General features: G+C 37.6%; 1 protein-coding gene across 1 annotated transcript in view; it reads right to left on the bottom strand.

Moving 5' to 3' along the window:
• The window catches only part of LOC136836659 (small ribosomal subunit protein eS8-like), an 87,224-nt gene that overhangs the window by 46,542 nt on the left and 16,906 nt on the right, over window positions 1-23,776 (bottom strand). Inside the window, exon 2 of the mRNA XM_067101130.1 lies at window positions 18,052-18,158. Coding sequence (XP_066957231.1) covers window positions 18,052-18,158 — 107 coding nt within the window. The remainder of the gene's footprint in view (window positions 1-18,051; window positions 18,159-23,776) is intronic.

Here is a 23,776-nt window from a genome sequence, read left to right as displayed (position 1 = left end):
ACAGAAATCGTTAAAGGAATTTTTAAACAAGCTCGCCTAAGTGCTTCGTAGAAGGGGTCAGTTCAACTAATCCACCCAAAAAGGTCGTTAGAAACCCCAGCCAATTAGACTTCTACCAAGGGCTCGACAGGAACTATTGCCCGCCTATTATAAGATGGGCATTCTATTTTGAAAAACCTTCAAAAGGGAAGGAAGAGAAGCAGAGAGACAGAGAAGGACAGAGAGAAGCAGAAGAAGAATAGAGCCTTAGTGGAGGGATGTCATAGCCTCACCCATTGTGGGTTGAGAAGAAGCAAGGCTCACACTGTGATTCATACTTTGATTCACTTATTTTTGTAAATATAATGTATCTTTTAATTAGTGTGTTAATGAAGTAAGAAAGCTGCACTGTCTCTTCCTAAAACCTTGACACACACACACACACACACACAGTATGTGTATATATATACAGTAATACCCTGAACTTGCGCGATTTGAGTTGCATGAATTCACACACACGAATTTTTCATTGGAACCTAAATAATGGTCATACACAAGTTTTTCACAGACATACGAACATTTATGAACACTGAGAAACCCTGCAAAAGTTTGTTCAATTTTTTTATGTAATTTATAAATTAAATAACATTAAATATTATTAAAAGTAATAATTTCTCTCTCTTTTAGTGAGATGAATTTTTATGGTACATGTATACATGTATGTTTACTTGTATGATAAATAAACTTTTTATCTAATAATAGGTACTAATTTTCAAATATTAATAAGACTTAATAAAAATAAATTATAATAAAACTGTAACTACAAAATTCGTATTATTTTGAACATACAAATTCTTCCCTTGTCTTTTTGTAAGAAGGTCAAAGGCAAAAGCTGTCACACATGTCATTTAACATGACAAGAAGGGGAGTGTTGCTAATCAATGGTCAAATTTTTCTTTCAAGTCTCTCTCTCTCTCTCTCTGTCCATAATAATTTATAAAAAATTTCACCCTCTTAACCCTTAAATGCTGAGCCTCTATTTACAAAAGTGTCTGCCGTATGCTGGCGGCGTTCGGGAGTGAGCGCCGAAGAGGAAAAAAAGTTTTTTTTCAAAAAATCACAGTACACTCAGTTTTTTAAGAGTAAGAGTTCATTTTAGGCTCCTTTTTTTCGTAATTGCCTGAAGTTTAGTATGCAACCATCAGAAATGAAAAAAATATCATTATCATAAATAAATATTGGAATATATGACAGCGCAAAAAAAAATTTCATAATTGTATACAAATCGTGCTGTGAGCAAAACAGTTAAAGCTAATGAGTTATTTCTTTTCATTGTATTGTACACTAAATTGCAATGATTCTGGTATATAACAAATTGTAAAACAATCAAACCAACACAGAGAAAATATTATCACAAAATGATGCATGAATTCGTAACGTGCGGATGTAATTTTTTTTTTTTTTTTCAAAAATTCACCATAAATCAAAATATTGTGCTAGAAACTTACTGTTTGTTGCAAAATGAAGGTAAATGATTGAATGTTACTAGAATGTAAGAGTTTTGGCTTACAATTGTGTTTTTCGACCATTTCGGTCGAGTCAAAGTTGACCAAAGGTTTAAATTTTGTCACTTATCATGATTTATATGAAAAATTTCAAAACTGATAAAAGCTACAACCATGAGTTATTTTTTGTTGTATTCTACACGAAATTATGCATATTTTCATGTATAACACTTTAAGTATATAAGTTGGTAAAATTTGCGATTGTTTTGTAAATGAGGCCCCACAAGGAATTGTAAATAGTCATTTTCAACTTCTCGCAGAAGGTAGGGAAAATTTTTTATAATTTTTTTATTTATACAGTGTGAATGTACGTGACATTCTCTTCCCACTGATGTGATTTTTTTTTTTTATTTTGCCGACCTCAAAGTTTCCCCAGTCTGGGGTGCTGCACATTGATAAATTATGCCGTCCCTTAAGAGTTAACATCATATTATACAAACATCAAAATAATGAATGTGCATCTTTTCCATGGATCTTTTAAAAAGTTAAGCTTTACTACACTGTATCCAATAATACTGTATATATTCTTATATTCTTTTGCATTATAAATTGCGATCATAGCAATCAATGCTTTGGTTTGGAGGTCGGTTGTGTGGTAAGTTTATTTTGCCGTGTTTAACTCAGTTCAGACCGCTTTTCTTGCTTCTAGTTAGTGTAAATGAATCTCTAGATGCTTTATTTATATGGGACAATGATATTTTTCGTTGTACGAAGTGTTTTTAAGTTGAAATACATCTTGAATTTGTCGCGTTGTGAAATTAATTTAGCTGCTTTTTTTGTTAACTGATGACGACATGACGTTGGCAGCTGGCTGTTTGGGGGCATGTTATTTTGTGTAAAAAAAAAAAATAAATCAAGATTCCGTTCGCTATTTTCTCTTGATTTCATTACAATATGAGCTTTACATATTTATCTTTTATTGGCGTTCAAACAGTAGTAATATGTGTTCTTTCATGCCCAGTAGTTCTGATTAAAATATTTTCTCTCCAATTTCATTTATGGTCGAGTTTCATCCATGTTGCCGATGCACGATAATTTATAGTCATTAGCAGCTTGAACATTGTTTTCTAAGCTTCAGCTATAACTTGCAGCTTAAATTTACTGTAGCGTATATTTCCCTGCCGATCTTTTATCCAAAGCGAATAAGGTTATAGTGTAAAAATATATCAGTCATATTGTACTTAACCCTTAAATGCCGAGCCTCTATTTACAAAAACATCTCCCGTATGCTGGCGGCGTTCAGGAGTTTTAGCGCCGAAGAGGAAAAAAGTTTTTTCAAAAAATCACAGCACGCTTAGTTTTTAAGATTAAGAGTTCATTTTTGGCTCCTTTTTTTGTCATTGCCTGAAGTTTAGTATGCAACCATCAGAAATGAAAAAAAAATATCATTATCATACATAAATATTGAAATATATGACAGCACAAAAAAAATGTTCATATATAATTTTATACAAATCGCGCTGTGAGCAAAACGGTTAAAGCTAACGGGTTATTTTTTTTTTCTTTGTATTGTACACTAAATTGCAATGATTTTGGTATATAAGAAATTGTAAAACGATCAAAGCAACACAGAGAAAATATTATCACAAAATGATGTATGAATTCGTAACTCGCGAACATTAAGTTTTTTTTTTTAAATTCACCATAAATCGAAATATTGTGCTAGAGACTTCCCCTTTGTTGCAAAATGAAGGTAATTGATTGAATATTACTAGACTGTAAGTTTTTTAGCTTACAATTGCAGTTTTTGACCATTTCAGTCAAGTCAAAGTTGACCGAAGGTAGAATTTTTTCTATTTATCATGATTTATATGAAAATCTTTCAAAACTGATAAAAGCTACAACCATGAGTTATTTTCTGTTGTATTGTACATGAAATTGCGCACATTTTCATATATAAAACTTTATGTAACGACTTATATAAAACGGTGCAAACATTACGACAATGTGATGAAAGAATTTCTGAGATGTTCGGCTGAGTTACCGTGCAGACGTAAGGAAAATGTTTTTTTTAAAAATTCACCATAAATCGAAATATTGTGCTAGAGACTTCCAATTTATTGCAAAATGAAGGTAAATGATTAAATATTACAAGAATGTAAGAGTTTTAGCTTACAATTGCGTTTTTCGACCATTTCAGTCGAGTTAAAGTTGACCGAAGGTTGAAATTTTGGCAGTATCATGATTTATGTGAAAATATTTCAAAACTGATAAAAGCTACAACCATGAGCTATTTTCTGTTGTATTCTACATGAAATTGCGCACATTTTCATATATAAAAGTTTATGTAACGACTAATGTAAAACGATGCAAACATTACGATAACATATGAAAGAATTTCTGGATGTTCGGCCGAGTTACGTAGCAAGTAGAGGCGTAAGGAAAGTTTTTTTCAGAAATTCACCATAAATCGAAATATTGTGCTAGAAACTTCCAGTTTGTTGCAAAATGAAGGTACATGATTGAATATTACTAGAATGTAAGAGTTTTAGCTTATAATTGCGTTTTTACCATTTCGGTCGAGTTAAATTTGACCCGAAGGTTGAAATTTTGGCAGTTATTGTGATTTATATGAAAATATTTCAAAACTGATAAAAGCTACAACCATGAGTTATTTTTGTTGTATTCTACATGAAATTGCACACATTTCCATATATAAAACTTTATGTAACGACTAATATAAACAGGTGCAAACATTACTGACGTGTGAAAAAGAATTTCTGGCGCGGACGTAAGGAAAAAGTTTTTTCAAAAATTCACCATAAATCGAAATATTGTGCTAGAGACTTTCAATTTGTTGCAAAATGAAGGTAAATGATTGAATATTACTAGAATGTAAGAGTTTTAGCTTACAATTGCACTTTTTGACCATTTTGGTCAAGTCAAAGTTGACCGAAGGTTGAAATTTTGGCAGTTATCGTGGTTTATATGAAAATATTTCCAAACTGTTAAAAGCTACAACCATGGGTTGTATGTTGCTGTATTTTACATGAAATTGCGCACATTTTCACATATAAAACTTTATGTAACGGCTAATACAAAACAGTGCAAAACTTACAACAAAATGACGAAAGAATTTCTGAAATTTTTCGGCGAGTTACATGCGCAGGCGTAAGGAAAAAGTTTATTTCAAAAATTCACCATAAATCGAAATATTGTGCTAGAGACTTCCAATTTGTTCCAAAATGAAGGTAAATGATTGAATATTACTAGAATGTAAGAGTTTTAGCTTACAATTGCATTTTTCGACCATTTCGGTTGAGTCAAAGTTGACCGAAGGTTGAAATTTTTTGTAGTCGAAGTACGGTACGTCCACTCGGCACCCAACAGACAATTTTAGTCGACGTATGATACGTCCACTCAGCGTTTAAGGGCTAATGCCATTAAATTTGTAACATAACTACGGTAATTGTTTAACTGTACGATGGTTGAAATACAAGGAAAACAGTTGTTATCCGATTTAATTATTACCAAAACAACAGTTTCTTGTTCAGTTATGGCTGTATGCATTTACGCAAGAGTATAACGTTACTAATACAGGCGGTCCCCGGTTTACGACGGGGGTTCCGTTCTTGCGCCGCGTCGTAACCCGGAAAATCGTCGAAAATCGTCAAAAATCATAAGAAAACCTTACTTTTAATGCTTTGGGTGCATTGAAAACGATGTAAACTGCATTATTATTGAGTTTTACATCAAAAAAACCTTCAAATTATGACTATTCTGCCGTTTTGGGGCCATATTTCTTCCGTCAACCGGATCGGCGTGACGCGTCGTAACCCCGAACATGCGTCGTAAGCGGAAATAATTTCTGATGAATATATTTGAAAAGCGCGTAACCTCGAACGTAACGAAGTCGGAACCGTCGTAAACCGGGGACTGCCTGTAATGCTTTTATCATTCTCATTTACTTTTTTAACTAAAAGATGGAATAAAGAAATGGAGGAAAAGAAGTTGGTCTCTCTCGCTGCGTGTTGTACGCTGCTGCCTGCGCCCGCGCGAAATCTAAAAATATTTTCTAAATATTGTCGTATAGGCATTAATTGCTAACCCCACCGTAAACTCGAATTATCGTTAACTCGAGCACTACCTGTATAGAAAAAAAAAGTTAAATTAATTTCACAACGAGACGTATTTAAGTTATATTTCAACATGAAAACACTTCGTTTAACACAAAAATAACCTTGCCCCTTACAAATAAAGTATCTAGAGATTCATTTACGCTAACTAGAAGCAAGAAAAGCGCTCTGAACTGAGTTAAATACAGCGAAATAAACTTACCGCGTAATCTATTTCCACAGCAAAACAATGATTATGATATTAATATGCTGGTACAGTATAATGTAGGCTAGGCTACCTTATGTGTATACCATATACTGTACCATAGCATAGGCTACGCTAATTCTTGCTTGTTATTAAATTTCTCTTTATACTGAGTTACTATGCTAATTCTTGTTTGTTATTCAATTTCTCTTTATAGTGAATTATCATAAGTCTGCATGAACCTCCAGAATTAGCTGATATCAATAACTACTATAAAGTATATGTGCTGTATAGAGTATACTTTATAGTGTAGGCTAGTCTACTGTATATGTATAAATGGTACTGAATACCCTATAGTCTGTTTAACATTCTAAGATCGCTGAGGTGGGGCCAGGAAAAAAATACAGCGGTGTCAAATGTCTCGTTATGATTAAAAGTTCTGCCCTGTTAGAGCTTGTTCAAGAGAAATTTAAAAAAGAAACGTTGTTCATTTAAAGATAACATGGAAGCATACTAGGCTTCACATATTTGCAGTACAAGCCTAATTTATCTTCATAAAGACAAAGAGACATGGCATAATTTTTGGCGGCTTTGCCAAAGCTCAGTTTCCCTGACACGTGGTCAGCAAGGGCATTTATATGGCCAGCTCAATCTAAAACAATAACAACGGTGGTCACCTCAAGGCAGCCAGTCACTGGACAGTATTGATAGCCAAGGGGATAGCCAAAGCGGATCAAATCTCCCAACAGCTAACATCTTTACTCCCAGGTCAAGTAAATTGTTTATAACATTTTAAAAGGTTTACTATTAAAGAAACAACAAGGATGCCCTGTAATTAATGGTAATTTATTTTTCTCTCCTAAATAATAAGTATCTTATTTAACCTGCAGAAGCACTGAAAAAATACAGTCATGTAAGCATAAACAACTGCTAATATGGAATATGGACAATACTCAAATGGTTTGAAAAGCCATTCCTTCCAAACCACCCACACAAATTTTAAATGTGTTAATGCATTAGACACATTATGGAACAGTGAACTGCCCGTATTCGCGTTCTCAAGGTTCGCGAGTTTTCTTATGGAACCTATCTAATAAATTTTCGCGGGAAACTCTCATGTTCGCGGGTTTTTCTAAGGTACATCTATAAAAATATTCGCAGGAAACTTAATATTTGCAGATGCAGATTTTTTTTTGTCTTTTTCTTATAGCAATATTCTGTATTTTCATATTTACTGTATAATAACATTAAATAATCATGTAAATCAATAATAATACTGTACTACAGTACTGTACATATAATAGTAATAGAAATTAAATATTATGTAATACTACACTGGGTACCTTAATATAATAAATAATAAAGTTAAATCATACGGGTAGTAATTGGTGATGAATGTTCATTTCAGGATGATGATGATGAATTAGCTGTGCAGTACGATGAATGACGGGGGGCGCTGTCATGTTAAGGTATTTGAACATGGCAACGAAGGTGGTACAGTAGGGCTGCATGAGTATTTTACCTTGTTCATGCTCAATGCAGGAGACCGCAATTACTGTCATGCTGTAATGGGCTGCTACTTCTCCATGACTTTTGCCCTCTCTTTACAAAACAATCATGTCTACAGTACTTTCTTCTCATCAGTCAGTACAGCAATTGTAGGCTATTGGCCAGAGGCCTTAGAAGAAGCAGAGCATTCAGAGGACATCTTAATGCATGATTTCAAAAAATATTTTTAGGCCATAGTACTGTAGACGCAAAACACACAAACGTGAGATAGCAATAAAACGGGGTATACTGGGTCATTTGCAGATAATTTGCCACTACGGTATACGCTTGGTACTACTGGTTGCGCGTACATATACTAACACTGATCTTCTGCGTATACAGTACGTACATTTTATAAAATGTTTTAAATATTACATACAAAAAGTGTTTTAGGATGACACATAGTACAGTACAGTACTACGGGTAATATGCAGAGCATATCTAAAATACGTAAGACAACAGGAATAATGCAGGGTACGTATGTTTACATCTGTGGTACGTAGCATTTTCATGTATATACTAAGTATACATTAATGACTACTGTAAGTACATTTTGTAAGTTGAAAAACGATTTACTAATTTTCAAATATTACAGTACTGTAATATATTATAAACGTAAACAGCAAATTTCAATAACATATATTTGTTTTTCTTAAAAGTGCTTCACCCAAGCCACCTCTCTGCAAATATAAAGAACTCGCGATGCTGGATGCTGTGTACCCAGGACCAGTGATACTCGACACACTATTGGCTGTCATCTGCAAAGCAGCCAATCCAGAAGCACCATTCATTTTCCTTGGCGCTCACTGGCTGTTCACTTGGCGCTGATTGGGTGAACATTCACAACCAACTCGCGAACACGGAATTCTGGGACACCGCTCCACGGCATCCTCCTCAGATTGTGCGTAGCCTACTGTAGTTTGCAGCATCTTACCGTGTGAAACCGTGCGTCTGTCCGTTTTGATTTTTTATCTTTGTGCATCAGCGGTATTCGGCCCTAAAATGCCTCCTAAAAATCGCCCTGCTCCTTCAAAGCCTTCTGGCAAAGAGTCTAAAAGAAAGAAGACAGTTATGAAACTCAAGAAGGTGAAACTTCTTGACATGTTAAAGGAGGGCAAAAGTTTTGCAATGGTTGGCTGCCAATTCAGTGTTAATGAGAGCACAGTGAGATATATCAAGAAGAAAGAGGCGGAGATACGCAAGTCTGTGAGTATGAGCTACTTCAGTAGTGCAAAGACAGTTGCGACAGTGTGGGATAAAACAATCGTGAAAATGGAATCTGCTCTGGCAATCTGGATAAAGGACTGCCGGAAGAAAAACGTGCTCCTCGACTCCAACATTATTCGCGAGAAAGAGCGACAATTCTACCAGCAGTTATCAACTGCTAAGGAAGGCGACAACGTAGTACAGGGAGAGGAAGGCATTGAAGAAGGCGAATTAGAATTTTTAGGCTTTGATGAACCAGCAGAAGAAGAGGGGGAAGAACCCCAAGCAGGACCATCATCAGCGCCTCAAGGTTTCCAGGCCAGCAAGGGGTGGTTCCACCAATTTCAAAAGCGGTTCCACCTAAAGTCTGTTACTCTGCATGGGGAATCAGCATCTGCAGACATTGAAGCAGCCGCGAAATATCTGGAGGCCTTCAAGAAGATCATTGAGGAGAAGGGCTACCATCCAGAACAGGTGTTCAATAGGGATGAGACTGGCCTGTTCTGGAAGATGCCGCCTTCCCGGACATACCTTATGAAGGACAAAGCTAAAGCCTCCGGATTCAAGGCCCAGAAGGATAGGGTTACCCACATCATGTGTGGGAATGCAGCTGGTTTCATGCTTAAACCAGGCCTCATTTACAAGGCTGCAAACTCCATGGCCCTCAAGAATAAGAACAAGGCATTGCTTCCTGTGTTCTGGATGTATTACCCTAGGGCCTGGATCACCAAAGTCCTCACCGAGTACTGGTTCCATCAGAGCTTCATCCCTAAGTTAGGCAATACCTGAACGACTTGGCCATGGAGTTCAAGGTGTTGCTGATTATGGATAATGCTAGTGGCCACCCTCTCTATCTTTCTTACAAGGGAGTCCAGTTTGAGTTCCTCCCTCCCAACACCACCTCTCTCTTCCAGCCTATGGACCAGAGTGTGATCCGTGCCTTCAAGGCACTCTATACCGGGAACTCCCTCCAGCAACTTGTAAATGCAATGGACCGTAACAGTGAATTTAAGCTAAAAGAATATTGGCGTAAATTCACGATTGCCTCACGTCTGACCATCATCAGCCGATCACTGAATGACACTCAAGAAATTCAACATTCGGCCATTGATAAGGCTGTTCAGTTGGCGAGGATTCTAGGTGGGGAAGGCTTCGAGGACATCACCAAGGATGAAATTGGCACCCTTATTGATGCTCACTCTGACCCCCTGATGGTCCAGGATTTGGAAGAGCTGACAAAGTCTGCCAGTGAGGAAGATGATACGCCAGGTTCAGGGGAGGAGCAGGAGGAAGAGGAGAGCGGCCTGACTTTGGAACGTCTGCCCCACATCAAGAGAATGATTAAGGATATGGAGGAGTGTTTCAACATGGGATCCTTTTACAGAACGCTCCTTAAAGTTTTCAAACATCCTTGATTCAGCATGGGAGCCCTATAATCAAACCCTCACCACCATGAAAAAGCAGCGACAGCAGCTGCCTATCACATGTTCATCAAACGGACGAAGAAGGCCCCTCCAAAGGCTCCCAAATCACCCGAAGTAGTTCCTCTCAAATCGCCTAAAGAAGTGCCTCCCCAATCACCTGAAGTAGAGCCTCTCGAATTGCCTGAAGTAGTGCCTCCCAAATCAACTGAAGAAGCGCCTCCTGAAGGTGAAGAGGCACCCTCAGATGAGTTGTAACTCCTCTGCTTTGCTGTGCAGTCATATCTTCATCGTCATTCATCACACTGCACAGTTAATTCATCATCATCATCTTTAATCAATACTCATCGCTGGTGAGTACCCGGATCATTTACATATGAAGTAATCTTAGTATATAAGTAGTATTAAATCTTTTAAAATGTTCATGAATTTTTTTTATTTTTTGTCTCTTTTTGTGAATTACATATACTTAAATACCAATGTTCCCCCTGAAAAGAAAACGGGACGGCTTGTAACTGTATGAAAGAAAATGTGCGTGGCTGAATACATAGGGGGGACTGGATTATTTTCACCTACAGCTGTAAGCCATACAGTACATACATATAAATGTAACGATAAAATGTTTAAGATGGCTTGGAAATTATATTAATAGTATCATTTCAAAGATTAATACAGTAATAAGGTAATAGTTTAATGTATATTTGATGTAGGCTGGTATTTTTAGGCATACTTTGGTGTTTGACTCTTCATGGCAGACAGGTATAAGCGTTTCTAGAGGAGCGTTGTAAGCATTCGTGGATTTGAGCTATTCGCGGGGGTGTCTGGAACGCATCCTCCGCGAATATGGGGGGTTCACTGTATTATTATAAGAACTATGATTATTATTTCCAAAAGGCATGCAAAGAACGGAAAATAGTTAAGAACCAAAAATTACTCGTTTCTTTAGAAAACGAAGTACAGTAAATGACAGAACTCAGGTAAAGCCATAAACAAGGAATTAACCTCGAGGGTGAGATTTAAAAGGATAAATAGATCTGGCAATGCTGTATTCTTTTCCTGGCCCCACCCTAATGATCTTAGAATACTGAACAGACTATAGTGTAGGCTAGGCTATATTCGAGATATGTTTTTTCCAACAAATGATGCGTTTTTTTTGGAACCTAATCCCACTGTAAGCAGGATAATACCTGTTATAAGAATTTTTAATTTTTTTTTTTTTTTCTATCAAAATAGGCAGTTCTGAGTGTTTTTAGAAGGGTTTTAAGTATTCGCGGATTTTAGCTATCCGTGGGGGGGGGTGTGGTACAGATTCCCCACAAATACAGGGGGTTGACTGTATTGTTCGTAGCAATCAGATGCCTTTGGAAGGTGACCCCGGACATAGTGTCACCTAATTAATTAGTCTATCATTATTTTTCAGATGCAAGGCCTACAACACTGCTCAGCTGGTAGTGTTTATGGCAGAGGTCTTTGACTGCTACATGAGAGAGCATATAGTGGATGTGGCACTGAGTCAACGATGTATCAAGAGTGTGATCATGGATTCACTCCCTTTGGAAACCGTAAACCCTTAGGTGGTGGGATATACCAGGTGCAAAGTGAGAGTGACCCAGAACAAATGTATGAGGTATACCTCAATACTGTATTGGTATGTGCATCACAGGAAACAATGGTGCAACCTGCAAGCATCAGATAACCATGGAATGACTGTGGTGCCCCAGATGCTTGTGCTGAACAGTAGCAGCCGTCATCGGTTGGCTGTTTTAGCCCTTGGTGAGGAGAAAGCCCCACAGAGAGTTTTTTCAAAACTTTGAAATAAGTACCAAGTAGACACACAACTGAAGAAAACTGTGAAGCTGATATTGAAGGAAATTCATCCAATGATAACTGTATAGACCCACAGATGGAAACGAAAACAATTATGTGATGTCAGCAAGCAGGATTACTGATGAAGGCATGCTGTGAGGACATTATTGCACAGCCACATGAGGCTGCAGAAGCACTTGTGAAAACGTGCTAAATATGGTAATGCAGACACCCTCTTGGGTATTAAAAAAATTCATAAACCGGTTAAGATAAGATCAACAAATCAACTAAACAGTTTCTTGAACACTAATGGATCATCCATGAAAAAAGGAACTGGTTGTGGAAAGATATCTTGCCAGCCAACTTCAATTGCAAGAACCCCAGGTATGCCCAGAGGAGCTGCTACCCTTGGTAAAGGACCCTGACCTTCAACAACTCTCACATCAGGGTCCAAAAGTCCTCACAACCTGGCCCATGAGCAATGTGGCCAATGCCAAGTCCCATGGTACTGGTCACTGATCACAAGTCCAAAAATCAGATCACAAGCCCTTAACATTGATAAAAAAACATAAACTTAATACAGCTGTGTTTGCGATACAGTTGTGGGTACTCTCTCTCTCTCTCTCTCTCTCTCTCTTTCAATACAGATATTTTTCATTGTATAATTATTTTTGTAACTAGTCATCATAGAAGGAAACATAGTACCTGATTTTTAATGTATCTATGCCTAGATGAGGCTGCCAGCGTGTTTGAGTTGACAATAAATAAAAAAAAAAAAGTATCTAAAAGAAAAGAATAGCTTAGTTACATATTTTTTATTAGATGTTATTAATAGTGTTATTTTATTTATAGTAATGTGGTGACTGGTGCCCACTACACAATTATGAAGTACAGTCATCTGGGTGATGTACTGCTTCCTCAGAGAGAGAGAGTATCATGAGTGTCTCTGTCTTGAAGGAGTCAGGATTTTCTGCCGAGAGTAGTTGGGAAACTATAATTTTGAAGACATTTTAAAGAAGGTTAGGAATAAAATGTGAGCATGGGCAAGTCATATCATACACATTAGCCCAGACGGCAGACGCATTTTCCTGAGGATGCTTATCGGTAATAAAAACAGGTGTTGTTAAAAGTTAAGTATACCTTAGTTTTACCAGGCCACTGAGCTGATTAACAGCTCTCCTAGGGCTGGCCCGAAGGATTAGACTCATTTTACGTAGCTAAGAACCAATTGGTTACTTAGCAACGGGACCTACAGCTTATTGTGGAATCCGAACCACATTATAGCGAGAAATGAATTTCTATCACCAGAAATAAATTCCTCTAACTCTTCATCAGTCGGCCGGGGAATTGAACTCCAGCCCATCGAGTGACAGTCCGCAGCTCTACCGACTCACAAACAGGTGTTGTAATCAATGAATATTGTATACCTTAAACGTAATGCCTATAGGTTACTTTGTGTTATTAGTATTCACAAATATTAAAAGTCATACAACATACAAGTATATACATGTCTTAGCTAAATATGACAAACATGTTATGCATTCAAATTCATTATCTCCACTTTGTGAGATGGAATTAAAGACAACATTGAGTAAAAAAGCCACAATAATATATTTGATATTGTATTTTTTTTTAAGACACAAAACATACAAAAAAAGGGGATAAAAACATGGGAGCTTTCGAACACTTGCGTAACGATCCTCTTCAGCCAACAGCCAGTTGGCTGAAGAGGACCGTTACGCAAACAGTCGAAAGCTCCCTTGTTTTTATCCCCTTTTTTGTATATTTTTCTATCTTAAAAATACAATTTATCAATTATATTATTGTGGCTTTTTTACTCATTATTTTCGATCACAACATAGTGATGCTCCACAGATAGACAACATTGGCATGGTGTACAGTGTTACCATTCACCTACACTTATTACACCATGTGCCTTTTATACAGTGTACCTTAAGAAGGGAGTAAACTTGATGCATACAGCCATATCTTGTATATTTGCATTAACTGCTTATAAGTAACCCTTCGTTCAAACAGCTACAAGTGCGCTACAGGTGTATTTTCAAAGGTTATTTATGCAATCATTGTTGGTAATATGCTAGGGGGACAGAGCCTGGCCAAGGATGACGGCCGAGGGGTGGAGCCTGTTTATACTAGTGCAGACTGAGGTGGTGTGAGAAAGAGTGCACACACTCTGGACTCTCTCTGAGTCAAGCCATGGGTTCCATGGGGACCTGAGCAACAGCTGCTTTTATACCTGTGGACGAATCAGATTGAGCCTGCAGTAACTGCTGGCGAAAGAACCCGTACTTCCCAAGTCCCTCAAGTTCTAGAACATACGAGAGAATCCGTACTCCCCAAGTCCCTCGAGTTCTACAACTGAAAAATCTATAACAATACAAAAGTCAACTAATATTTTTTAGAATACAAACCTTTCTTCACACTATGGAGGAATAAACTCTCTGAGAATGACAGAGTGTCAGAGTCATAAGCAAGGTGAGAAAACCAGTTTAAGCTCGCTGCCTTGGCAACACAAAAACCAGTTTACCACTCTGAAGGATAATAAATTGTAGGGTTGCATTATGCCAGAATGAACAATTACACAAGATTACTGAATACACAACGCACACAGGTAAAATAAGGGGATGGATTTCTATTGTATCATATTAACACACTTTGTCCAGATAAACAATAACAACAAAACAGTTTTACCATTCTCAAAGTTAATAAGTTGTAAGGTGCATTATATCAGAATGAACAATTATATCAGAATACTGAATATGGCACACAAAAGTAAAATAAGGGGTTGGATTTGCAATACATCATATAAGAATGTGGTGTTCTCCAGATATAATCAAATATGGCAACACACTAATATATATGAAAACATTGTGTGTGTGTGTGTGTGTGTGTGTGTGTGTGTGTGTGTGTGTGTGTGTGTGTGTGTGTGTGTGTGTGTGTGTGTGTGTGTGTGTGTTTTTTTTTGCTGTGTGTGAGGTTTGTAGTTAACTACATGCTTACCACCTTGTTTTAAGTTAAACGGTCTCCAGCTGCACTGGAGTATCGTCCTATTGTAAAGACCGATGGTTTGTATATTGTGTAGGAACAATGACACAGTTCAGTATGCAGGTAACCTACCTATGTTTACCCACAGCCTACCATGGTTTTATACAAAACTTCATCAGTTGTTACCATATTGTATTACCATGAGATGAAAATGTGTAGGCTGTGTGTGAACTATAGACCTAGCCAGGTGATACACTTATAGTATCCATTTGCAAAAGTCATATAGGTTATTACAGCTGTACTTAAAATAAAGGTAATGGTAGTGAATCTGTAATTTTACTTAAGAATCCATTTATACTGTATTATTATAGTGCTATATTATCATCATAATATGTATAAAAAATACCTGATTGACAGTTGTTTCTCAATTCATTTGTTTACCAATGTGAACATACCTCAGTTCTCTCTCTCTCTCTCTTTCAGCACTGCATATATCCTTTAAGAATTGAATTACTGTATCATAAACATGAAAACACAAAATTAAAACTGCAGGAACTTCACGATGCCATCAGACGAGTGCTCTAAGTATGATTATCACACACCATAACAGTACCCAAGAGAATATTCTACCACTGTTGGTTTTTAAAATATTTAAAATGCAAACTTCATAGGTAGGCAACACAAAACCAAACAGTTTACCGACAGATAAAATCTCTCTCTCTCTCTCTCTCTCTGTAGTACTGTATATATACCCTTTAATAAAATGTGAATTACTCTCTCTCTCTCTCTCTCTCTGTAGTACTGTATATACCCTTTAATAAAATGTGAATTACTATCATAAACATAAAAACATGCAACACCACCTCCCCAACCCCTCCCAGCCCCACCCACATTCCAAAACAACCCCCTTCTATGATCCTTCATCTACATAGCCTTAATGGCCCTCCTTTCTGATGGCAGCAAGCCTTCCGGCCACCCTCACCCAACCATGGAAACTTTTCGTGGATTCCCCCACCCCTCCCAAAAAACCTTTCCCAGTCAGCCCAAATGTAAGCAGTGTTACCAACATTTTCTTGAGGTGGCAGAGCACCGCCAACCACCTGGGGGGGGGGTTCAAATGTTTTGAAATATGAGAGAGAGAGAGAGAGAGAGAGAGAGAGAGAGAGAGAGAGAGAGAGAGAGAGAGAGCTGGTCTAAGCACTGTTACACATCCTTTACTTTTTATTTATATATTATGCTACAGTATTCTTGTTGTTATGTTTACTATATTTTCTCATTACTGTATTTATTCTTTCAAACCAAGAGATAATATTGCAATTGAGAGAGAGAGAGAGAGAGAGAGAGAGAGAGAGAGAGAGAGAGAGAGAGAGAGAGAGAGAGAGAGAGAGAGATATGAAACATCAAGTGATCAAATACTCTTTCGTGTACTGTTACGATGTGTGTGTGATAATCATACTTAGATTTGGCTGAACTTGTAATGAAGTAGAGTATAGTAAATTGAGGGAGAAGAAAAAAGCAACACTCATTCTGTGGCATGGATGAACTTGCTATAGCCTGTTTGTTGTCTTGCCTACATATGAAATTTACATTTGAAATATTTTTTCGGTGATTAGAGATGAAATATCAAGTGATGAAATATTCTCGTTTACTGTTATGATATGCGTGACAATCATATTCAAGAGTCAACTAAACTTGTAATGAAATACGATACTGTACAATAATTCAAGCAAAGCAAAAAATAAAAGGCAACATGGACATACGTATGCACCCACTCAAAGGCTTCGTGGACTTTCTGGAGTTTGTTTGGTTTTGCATTTTATGTTTATGATATTACATGGAAGCGTAAGTACCGTAAAACACACACTCCTTCACCATTTTATTTATATTTTATGTTACCGTATTCTCATTTACACTATTTTTACTGTACTGTATCTTATTTTTTACTTTTGCAAATGAAAAGATAAACAAAATCGTGTGCAGGGTAGGTATGTATGCACACACTCATTCGATGTCATCTGTGACCTCGCTTGTCTACATATGAAATTCACATTTTAAATATTTTTACAGTGATTAGAGATGACATGTCAAGTGACAAAATATTCTCTTGTGTACTGTTATGATCTGTGACAATCATACTTAGTCAACTAAGCTAGTAATGAAATACAGTACGCAATTTCAGAAAAGCAAACACAATGGCAACATGTATGTACATATGGACGCACTCACTGGATGGCATCGTGAACACCTTTCCCTGGTAGGCTTAATCAGCTGACTCTGAGAACATACACACCACAAAAAGCGGAAGGACGGTTGTTTTTTTTTATACATATTACGTTTATGATGTAAGTTAATACAGTCTACAGTAAACCTCCCGTATTTGCGTTCTCCAGGTTCAAGGACTCACCGATTCGTGGATTTTTCTATGGAACATATATACACATTATTCACGAAAAATTTGCCTATTCGCAGTATTTTTCACCGAGAAATATTCACTAATTACTGTATTTTCATAACTACAGTAAATGGACTTTTTGTGATAAAACTATTAAAATAGGCAGTTCTAAGTGTTTTTAGAGGAGTTTAAAGTATTCGCAGATTTTAGCTATTCACAAGGGGGTGTGGTACGCATCCCCCGTGAATACAGGGGGTTTACTGTAAATGGATTCTGTAAGTAAAATAACAGTTTCATTATCATTACCTTTATCTTAAATACAGCTGTACAGTGATACCCTACTTGACTTATGCAAATGAATACTGTAACACTTTGGCTACCCTAGGTCAATAATTAACACACATTTTACATCACATGTATGGAAATAAAATATGGTTAAAACTGATCAAGTTGCTGTATAAAAATATATTAATGGTTATAACACCATGGCAGGCTGTGAGTAAACACAGGTAGGCTACCTGCCAACTGAATTGTCATTTACAAGAGAAAAAAAATAAAGGGTTGTATTTTTTTAGTGTATTTATGCAGTATACAAATGTGGAGGAAAAAAAGTAGGTATAATTGTCTTTTGTATAAAGTTTTCAGTTTAAAATGTGATGGTTGTTGTTTATAAGCATACCGAGTCTTTACAGTTACGTGAAGAAGGGTACGGAGTTGCCCTTGAACACCCCTAGATTTTTTTACTTGCTATTGTCCTCCAGACCCTTGGCTCTACTAATCCAGATAATTGAAGGAGTATAAAACATATTAACCTCAAAGGGTCATGCTATTAAGTAAAAAAAAGCAAATATTAAAATTCACAGCTAACCTTGGTCATCGCTGGGGGCCGACCAAGCTCGAACTTCCTCTTCTTACGGGGCTGGACTCGCTTGCCGCCAGTGGCACGCCGCTTATGCCAATGATCTCTTGAAATACCTGAATAGGAAAAAATCCTTGAAATAACATATTAGCTAAATATTGTATTAGTATACTTCTGCAGTTTCACTACTTAATATGAAAAATGTTTTAATTCTTATTTTGCCAAATACACAAACCAGAGCCATACACAAAGGAGTATTCCTGGAATTGGCCATACAACTCAGCAGCAAGGTGTTTTTTTTTTTTAACGTTAGTTTAACCAGACCACCAGGTTAATATTAACTCTCCTAGGGCTGGTCCGAAGGATTAAACAAGCTATTTAAACTCTCTAAGAATTTAATTAAAACTAGCGACATATGTTAATCTAAGAACTAATTAAGTTAATTAGGAATATATTATAAATTATTCTATGAATCTTATATTTTATCATATAAATGATTATATTTAAGGAATTTTAAAATATTAAAAGTGAAAATTTGTCATTTTCTGACAGTATATCTTTAAAGGAATATCTTCTAAATAAAATGTTTCTTTGGATTCTATATTTTGGACATACCTTTAAAATATGCTTTACTGTTATTTGTACATTACATATTTCGCACATAGGTATAGGGGCATGGGGGTTACTCATCAGGTAACCATGTGTCAGTTTAGTGTGACCAATTCTTAGCCGTGTCAACATTACCGAAAATCTGCGGCAATTCTGATAGGATGATGGCCACGGGTCTACAGTTTCTTTTATTTCTCTTAATTTATTGTTAAGACTGCTTTCCCTCCATTTATTTTGCCATTTCTTCTTAATCACTGCTTTACTGTATCTAGTATAATCTTCTAATGGTAATAATTCTGCTGATATTGGGAGTGTTCTAGCCACTTTTGCATAGGTGTCAGCTTTTTCATTGCCTTCTAATCCTATGTGAGATGGTATCCAACATAGAGTAACAGATATCTTTTGCATTTTCATTTCATGTAATGTCTAATTTCATTTACAGTTTTATTTTTTGGAGTATAAGAGTTTATTGCATTTATTGAACTTAGTGAATTGCTAAAGATGGTTACTTCATTAAACTGGTTTTCACATATAGTTGTTAATGCTGTTTTTATTGCTAGCAATTCAGCAACGAACACTGATCTTTGTTATGTAAAGAGGCTTGGCTCTTTATATTGTTTCCATAAACAGCGAGTCCAACTCCCATATCATCTTTGGAACCATCAGTATATAAATGATTATTACTGTGTACCTTGATATGTTCCAGAGCATACAGTTTCATAGCAAGTGGGTTATTCAATTTATTAACTGGTATTGTACATAGAGTTTGTTACATATCTGGGGAGCACTTATCATCCATGGAGGCATTATTTTGTTAAAATTGTAAAATCTAATATTATGAAGATCATTGTTAATAAATAATCTATTAGCTCTAATAGGGAAGGATGGGGTAATTTTTGTATTCCAGAAACAATCTGGTTTTATGAATAAATCTTTGGTTTTTGCTGGACTATTTATAATTTTTAAACCTCTGCACATCGTTGTTATTTTCAATTTATAAGATAGTGGCATTTCTCCACTTTCTACAATCAAGGATTGGACTGGTGATGATTTGAATGCTCCGGTGGCTAACCGAATCCCAAGGTGATGTACTGGATCTAGCATTTTGAGAATAGTCTCACTAGCAGAACTATAAATTGGACTGCCATATTCTAATATTGGTAGAACTGTAGCCTTATAAAGTTTCAATAAAATATCTCTGTCAGCACCCCATGAAGTGTGAGCTAATTTTTTTAATATATTTAAAGATTTTAAGGCCTTTGCTTTGGTATGTCTTACATGGGCCTTCCAGTTCAAATGATTGTCAAAATATAGGCCTAAGACTTTGACTTCTGGATAAAATTGGATGGGAGTGTTATTCATGGTAAGAACTATATCTTCGTTTCTGAGCCAACGTTCATCCCTGTAAAATGCTATTGCTTTGCGTTTTTCATCAGAAAATTTAAATCCAACAGATAATGCCCATTGTTCAATTTTATTTATGGAGATATTCAAGATTCTTTGGATGTGGCGCAATTTGCTTGAAGTGTAAAAAATGGCAAAATCATCAACATATAAGCTGTTGTTTACATCTTTTGAAAGTGTTTTAACTATATTATTGATGGCTAGTGTAAATAATGTGCTGCTTAGTTCGCTCCCTTGAGGGATACCTTCTTTTATTTCAAATGTTTCCGATAATACTGTTTCAATTCTAGTTTGAAATGTTCTTTCTGTTAAGAAATTTCGTATGAAAATTGGGAGTTCACCCCTTAGATTTATGTCATATAGAGTTTTTATAATTAAATGTCTCCATGTTGTATCATAAGCTTTTTGAATGTCAAATAAGACTGCAACAGTGATTTTCTTTTGTACAAATCCTCTTTTGATTAGATCTTCTAGTGATGTTAGTGAGTTTAAAGTTGCAGACTAAAAAGCTAGATTTGTTTGTTAGATGCGGGCGAATTGAAGAAATTTGAAATGAATTACTATTAACTGTAATTTTATCATAAGTTACGCGATTATGAACATATATTGCTGTTCCTAACTTGCCTTCTCCTGAAACGGAGGAGGCTTAAAAGTAATTACATATTGATGGAACTGGATCATTAACATGTTGTAAACATATGCACAAAGGTGGTAACTGGTGGTAAGTGTTGTGGGGGATTACCCTTTACTCATACACTGTCACCAAACACATTGGCTGAGGTTGGAAATGATAAAAAGCTCTAGTTTGTTTACCTACGCAAAATGACAAACCTTTAAATTTGTATTTTTCTTTCGTATACAAAGCAAGCCTTTCTTGTACCATCATCCTTTGGCCCAAGCTGCAAGCAGCTGGTGAACTTGAACGAGGTGAGTTTACCAGTGACTGAGGATGGTGAGATGAGGAATAACCCTCACTCATGCACTGTCACTATAGACTTTTTTCTTCTGCCAACATGAAGTGGTGGGAGCTATGATAAAGGGCACTGGTTTGTATACTTTGGAATAAGTTGTCATATAATTTATATTTTTCCTAGGTATATGAACCAGGGCCTTGTAAGTGGGAGTACACTTTTGGGCATGTTGGAAATGGCAATTGAATTTAGTAACAAGGTGTTATATGGGGGGGGATTTGTGGGAGAACTACCCCTCCTTCAACTGCCATCTCCAATCACTTTTCCTTCAGCCTCAAGGGTAAAGTAGGGTGGTTGAGAAAAGGACAGTGATACTAAGTTAGGCTTTATACTTGGAAAAAAAGACACTTATAATAACAAAGTTTTATATATACTTACCCAATTACATAGCTATTAGTTTCTTTTAGCTGGCAGCTCAAAATTTTGAAATTGAGGGTCTGCTAGTTTGTTATGGTTATGGCGACGTGCCCCGCCCACTTTCAGGTGTAAGAGAAGCTTCAATTTGTTTATGCCCATGTCCAAGTGAGGGGAGGTGGGTGGGCTCCAATTATGTAATTACTGGGTAAGTATATATAAAATATTTTATTATAAAAATGTCATTTTCATATACGTAACTTACCCAGCATTGAACGGAGGTGGGAATGTTGGACTTGTCTACCCAAAAACATTATTAATAGTAATGAGTTTGAGAATAGAAATTTGCTAACATTGAATCAATATTGTTGAACCTTTCCTGACAAGAGAGCTGCTACAGTAAGATACTGCCTCTGGTTGGCACTCATCTTATCCAGTAGAGGCGAGGCAGTAAAGCCTTGAGGGCCTACTACTACAGTGGGTGCTTTGTAGCGATGGACTAAATTCTGATGGCTAGCTAAGTACAACAAGATGGCCCTGCCCAGGGCGCACTACCACACGAAATAACCAGAGTAAATAATCACCATAACCACCAAAAATCAAATTAAAAACACCAATACCCAACCATAAACACCAAAAGAATGGAGGGTACTCCAAGTACATAGTACTCCCAGGCTCCCCAAAACTCAACACCCTAGGCAAGGTAAAGAGATTGCTTTCTACGTTTCCTTCCCCAACACCAATCCAGCCGCGTAAAACGGACCCAAGGTACTGCATTAATCGTAAGACGTCTCGATATTCCTTAAATAATGTGCTTCGGAAATCAGATTCCTCAGAAAAATGCCAGGGCATTCTTAGACAGGTGTCTACAGGGATATTTCACAGAACACCAAAGGTTTCTTGAACTACCACAAATGTCCTTTATTCTGTGAAGATAAAACTTAAGGGCCCTTACTGGGCAGAGAGTTCTTTCTTCTTCAGACAGACCCACTATCTCGGACAAGTTCTTGATCATAAAAGAACGAGGCCATGGCTTCAATGGCGATTTGTTCTTAGCCAGAAAAGCTAGGGAAAAGGAGCAAACTGCCCTCCCCTGAGAAAATTCTATGTTTCTGTCTAAAGCATGGATTCCACTGGACCTCTTAGCGGTGGCCAAGGCGACCAGAAAAGAGTCTTCCTAGTTTGATCTCTCTTTCGTCAGGGACCGCTGGATTCTGTCTTCGCTACGAACTCTGGGACAAACTCGAGCGTCACCAATGCCCACCGCCTTGAGTGCTTAACTGCAAAAGAAAGTCCCTGTAGTTCACTAATCCTCTTCACAGATGCCAGGGCAAGCAAGAAGACGGTCTAAGAGTAAAATCCCTGTCTGTGGCTTCTCGCAGTGACTCGTATGGGGCACTAGTCAGGCTCCACAAAACGAGAGACATCCCACTAAGGAGGGGCCAAGTTCCCTGGGAGGGAAAGACAGTTCGAAGCTCCTCATCAGCAACGATATCTCCAGGGAGGATGAGATATCGATGCCTTTGAACTTCATGACCAGGGCTAAAGCAGCTCTGTATCCCTTTACCGCTGAAACCGATAGGAGCTTCTCTCAACGAAGATAGACGAGAAAGTCAGCTACCTGCTGAAGAGTGGTTCCGACTGGAGAGTAACCCCGTCTACGACACCAACCACAGAAGACGGCCCACTTTCCCTGGCAAACCGCTGCAGAAGACTTCCTGAGGTATCCTGCCATCTCTGTCGCTGCTCGGCGAGAAAAGCCTCTTGCTCGCAAGAGATGGTGGATAACCTCCAGGCGAGAAGTGACAGGGAGGCCACAGCCTGGTGGTACCATTCTACAAGCGACTGACGTAGAAGACTGTGCCATAGGGGAACTTCTCTCCGTGCCTCGAAAAGCAGAGCCAGCAGGTCCGGATACCAAGCGGCCTCGGGACGCTTGGGAGCCACCAGGATCATTCGCAGATTCGTCAATGCCAGGACTCGACTGAGAACTGGATGAATCAGACAGCACGGGGGAAAGGCATACACCTCGAGGTCGTCCCATGAGTGTTGGAAGGCGTCTTCTGCAGCTGCCCATGGGTCCGGTACGACGGAGAAGGTTGGAAGCTTCCTGTTGTACCGGGAGGCGAACAGATCCACTACTGGACGCCCCCACAGGTCGAAGAGCCTGTCCGCTGCACTCTGGTGAAGGGACTACTCGGATCCCACCACCTGATCCCGACAGCTGAGCGTGTCCGCCAGAACATTCCTCTTGCCTGGGATGTATCTGGCTGACAGCTCCACTGAGTGGGCTACCACCCACTCATGCACCTGCACCGTCAACACGTGGAAAGCATGGGAGACAAGTCCCCCTTGCTTGTTGGCGTATGCAACTAAGGTCGTGTTGTCGCTCATCA

Source organism: Macrobrachium rosenbergii, chromosome 56 (genome assembly GCF_040412425.1).
Source record: "Macrobrachium rosenbergii isolate ZJJX-2024 chromosome 56, ASM4041242v1, whole genome shotgun sequence".
In the NCBI taxonomy this organism is placed as follows: Eukaryota; Metazoa; Arthropoda; class Malacostraca; order Decapoda; family Palaemonidae; genus Macrobrachium; species Macrobrachium rosenbergii.
The sequence above is the reverse complement of the archived record's forward strand: the minus strand, read 5'-3'. Positions and strand labels throughout refer to the sequence as shown.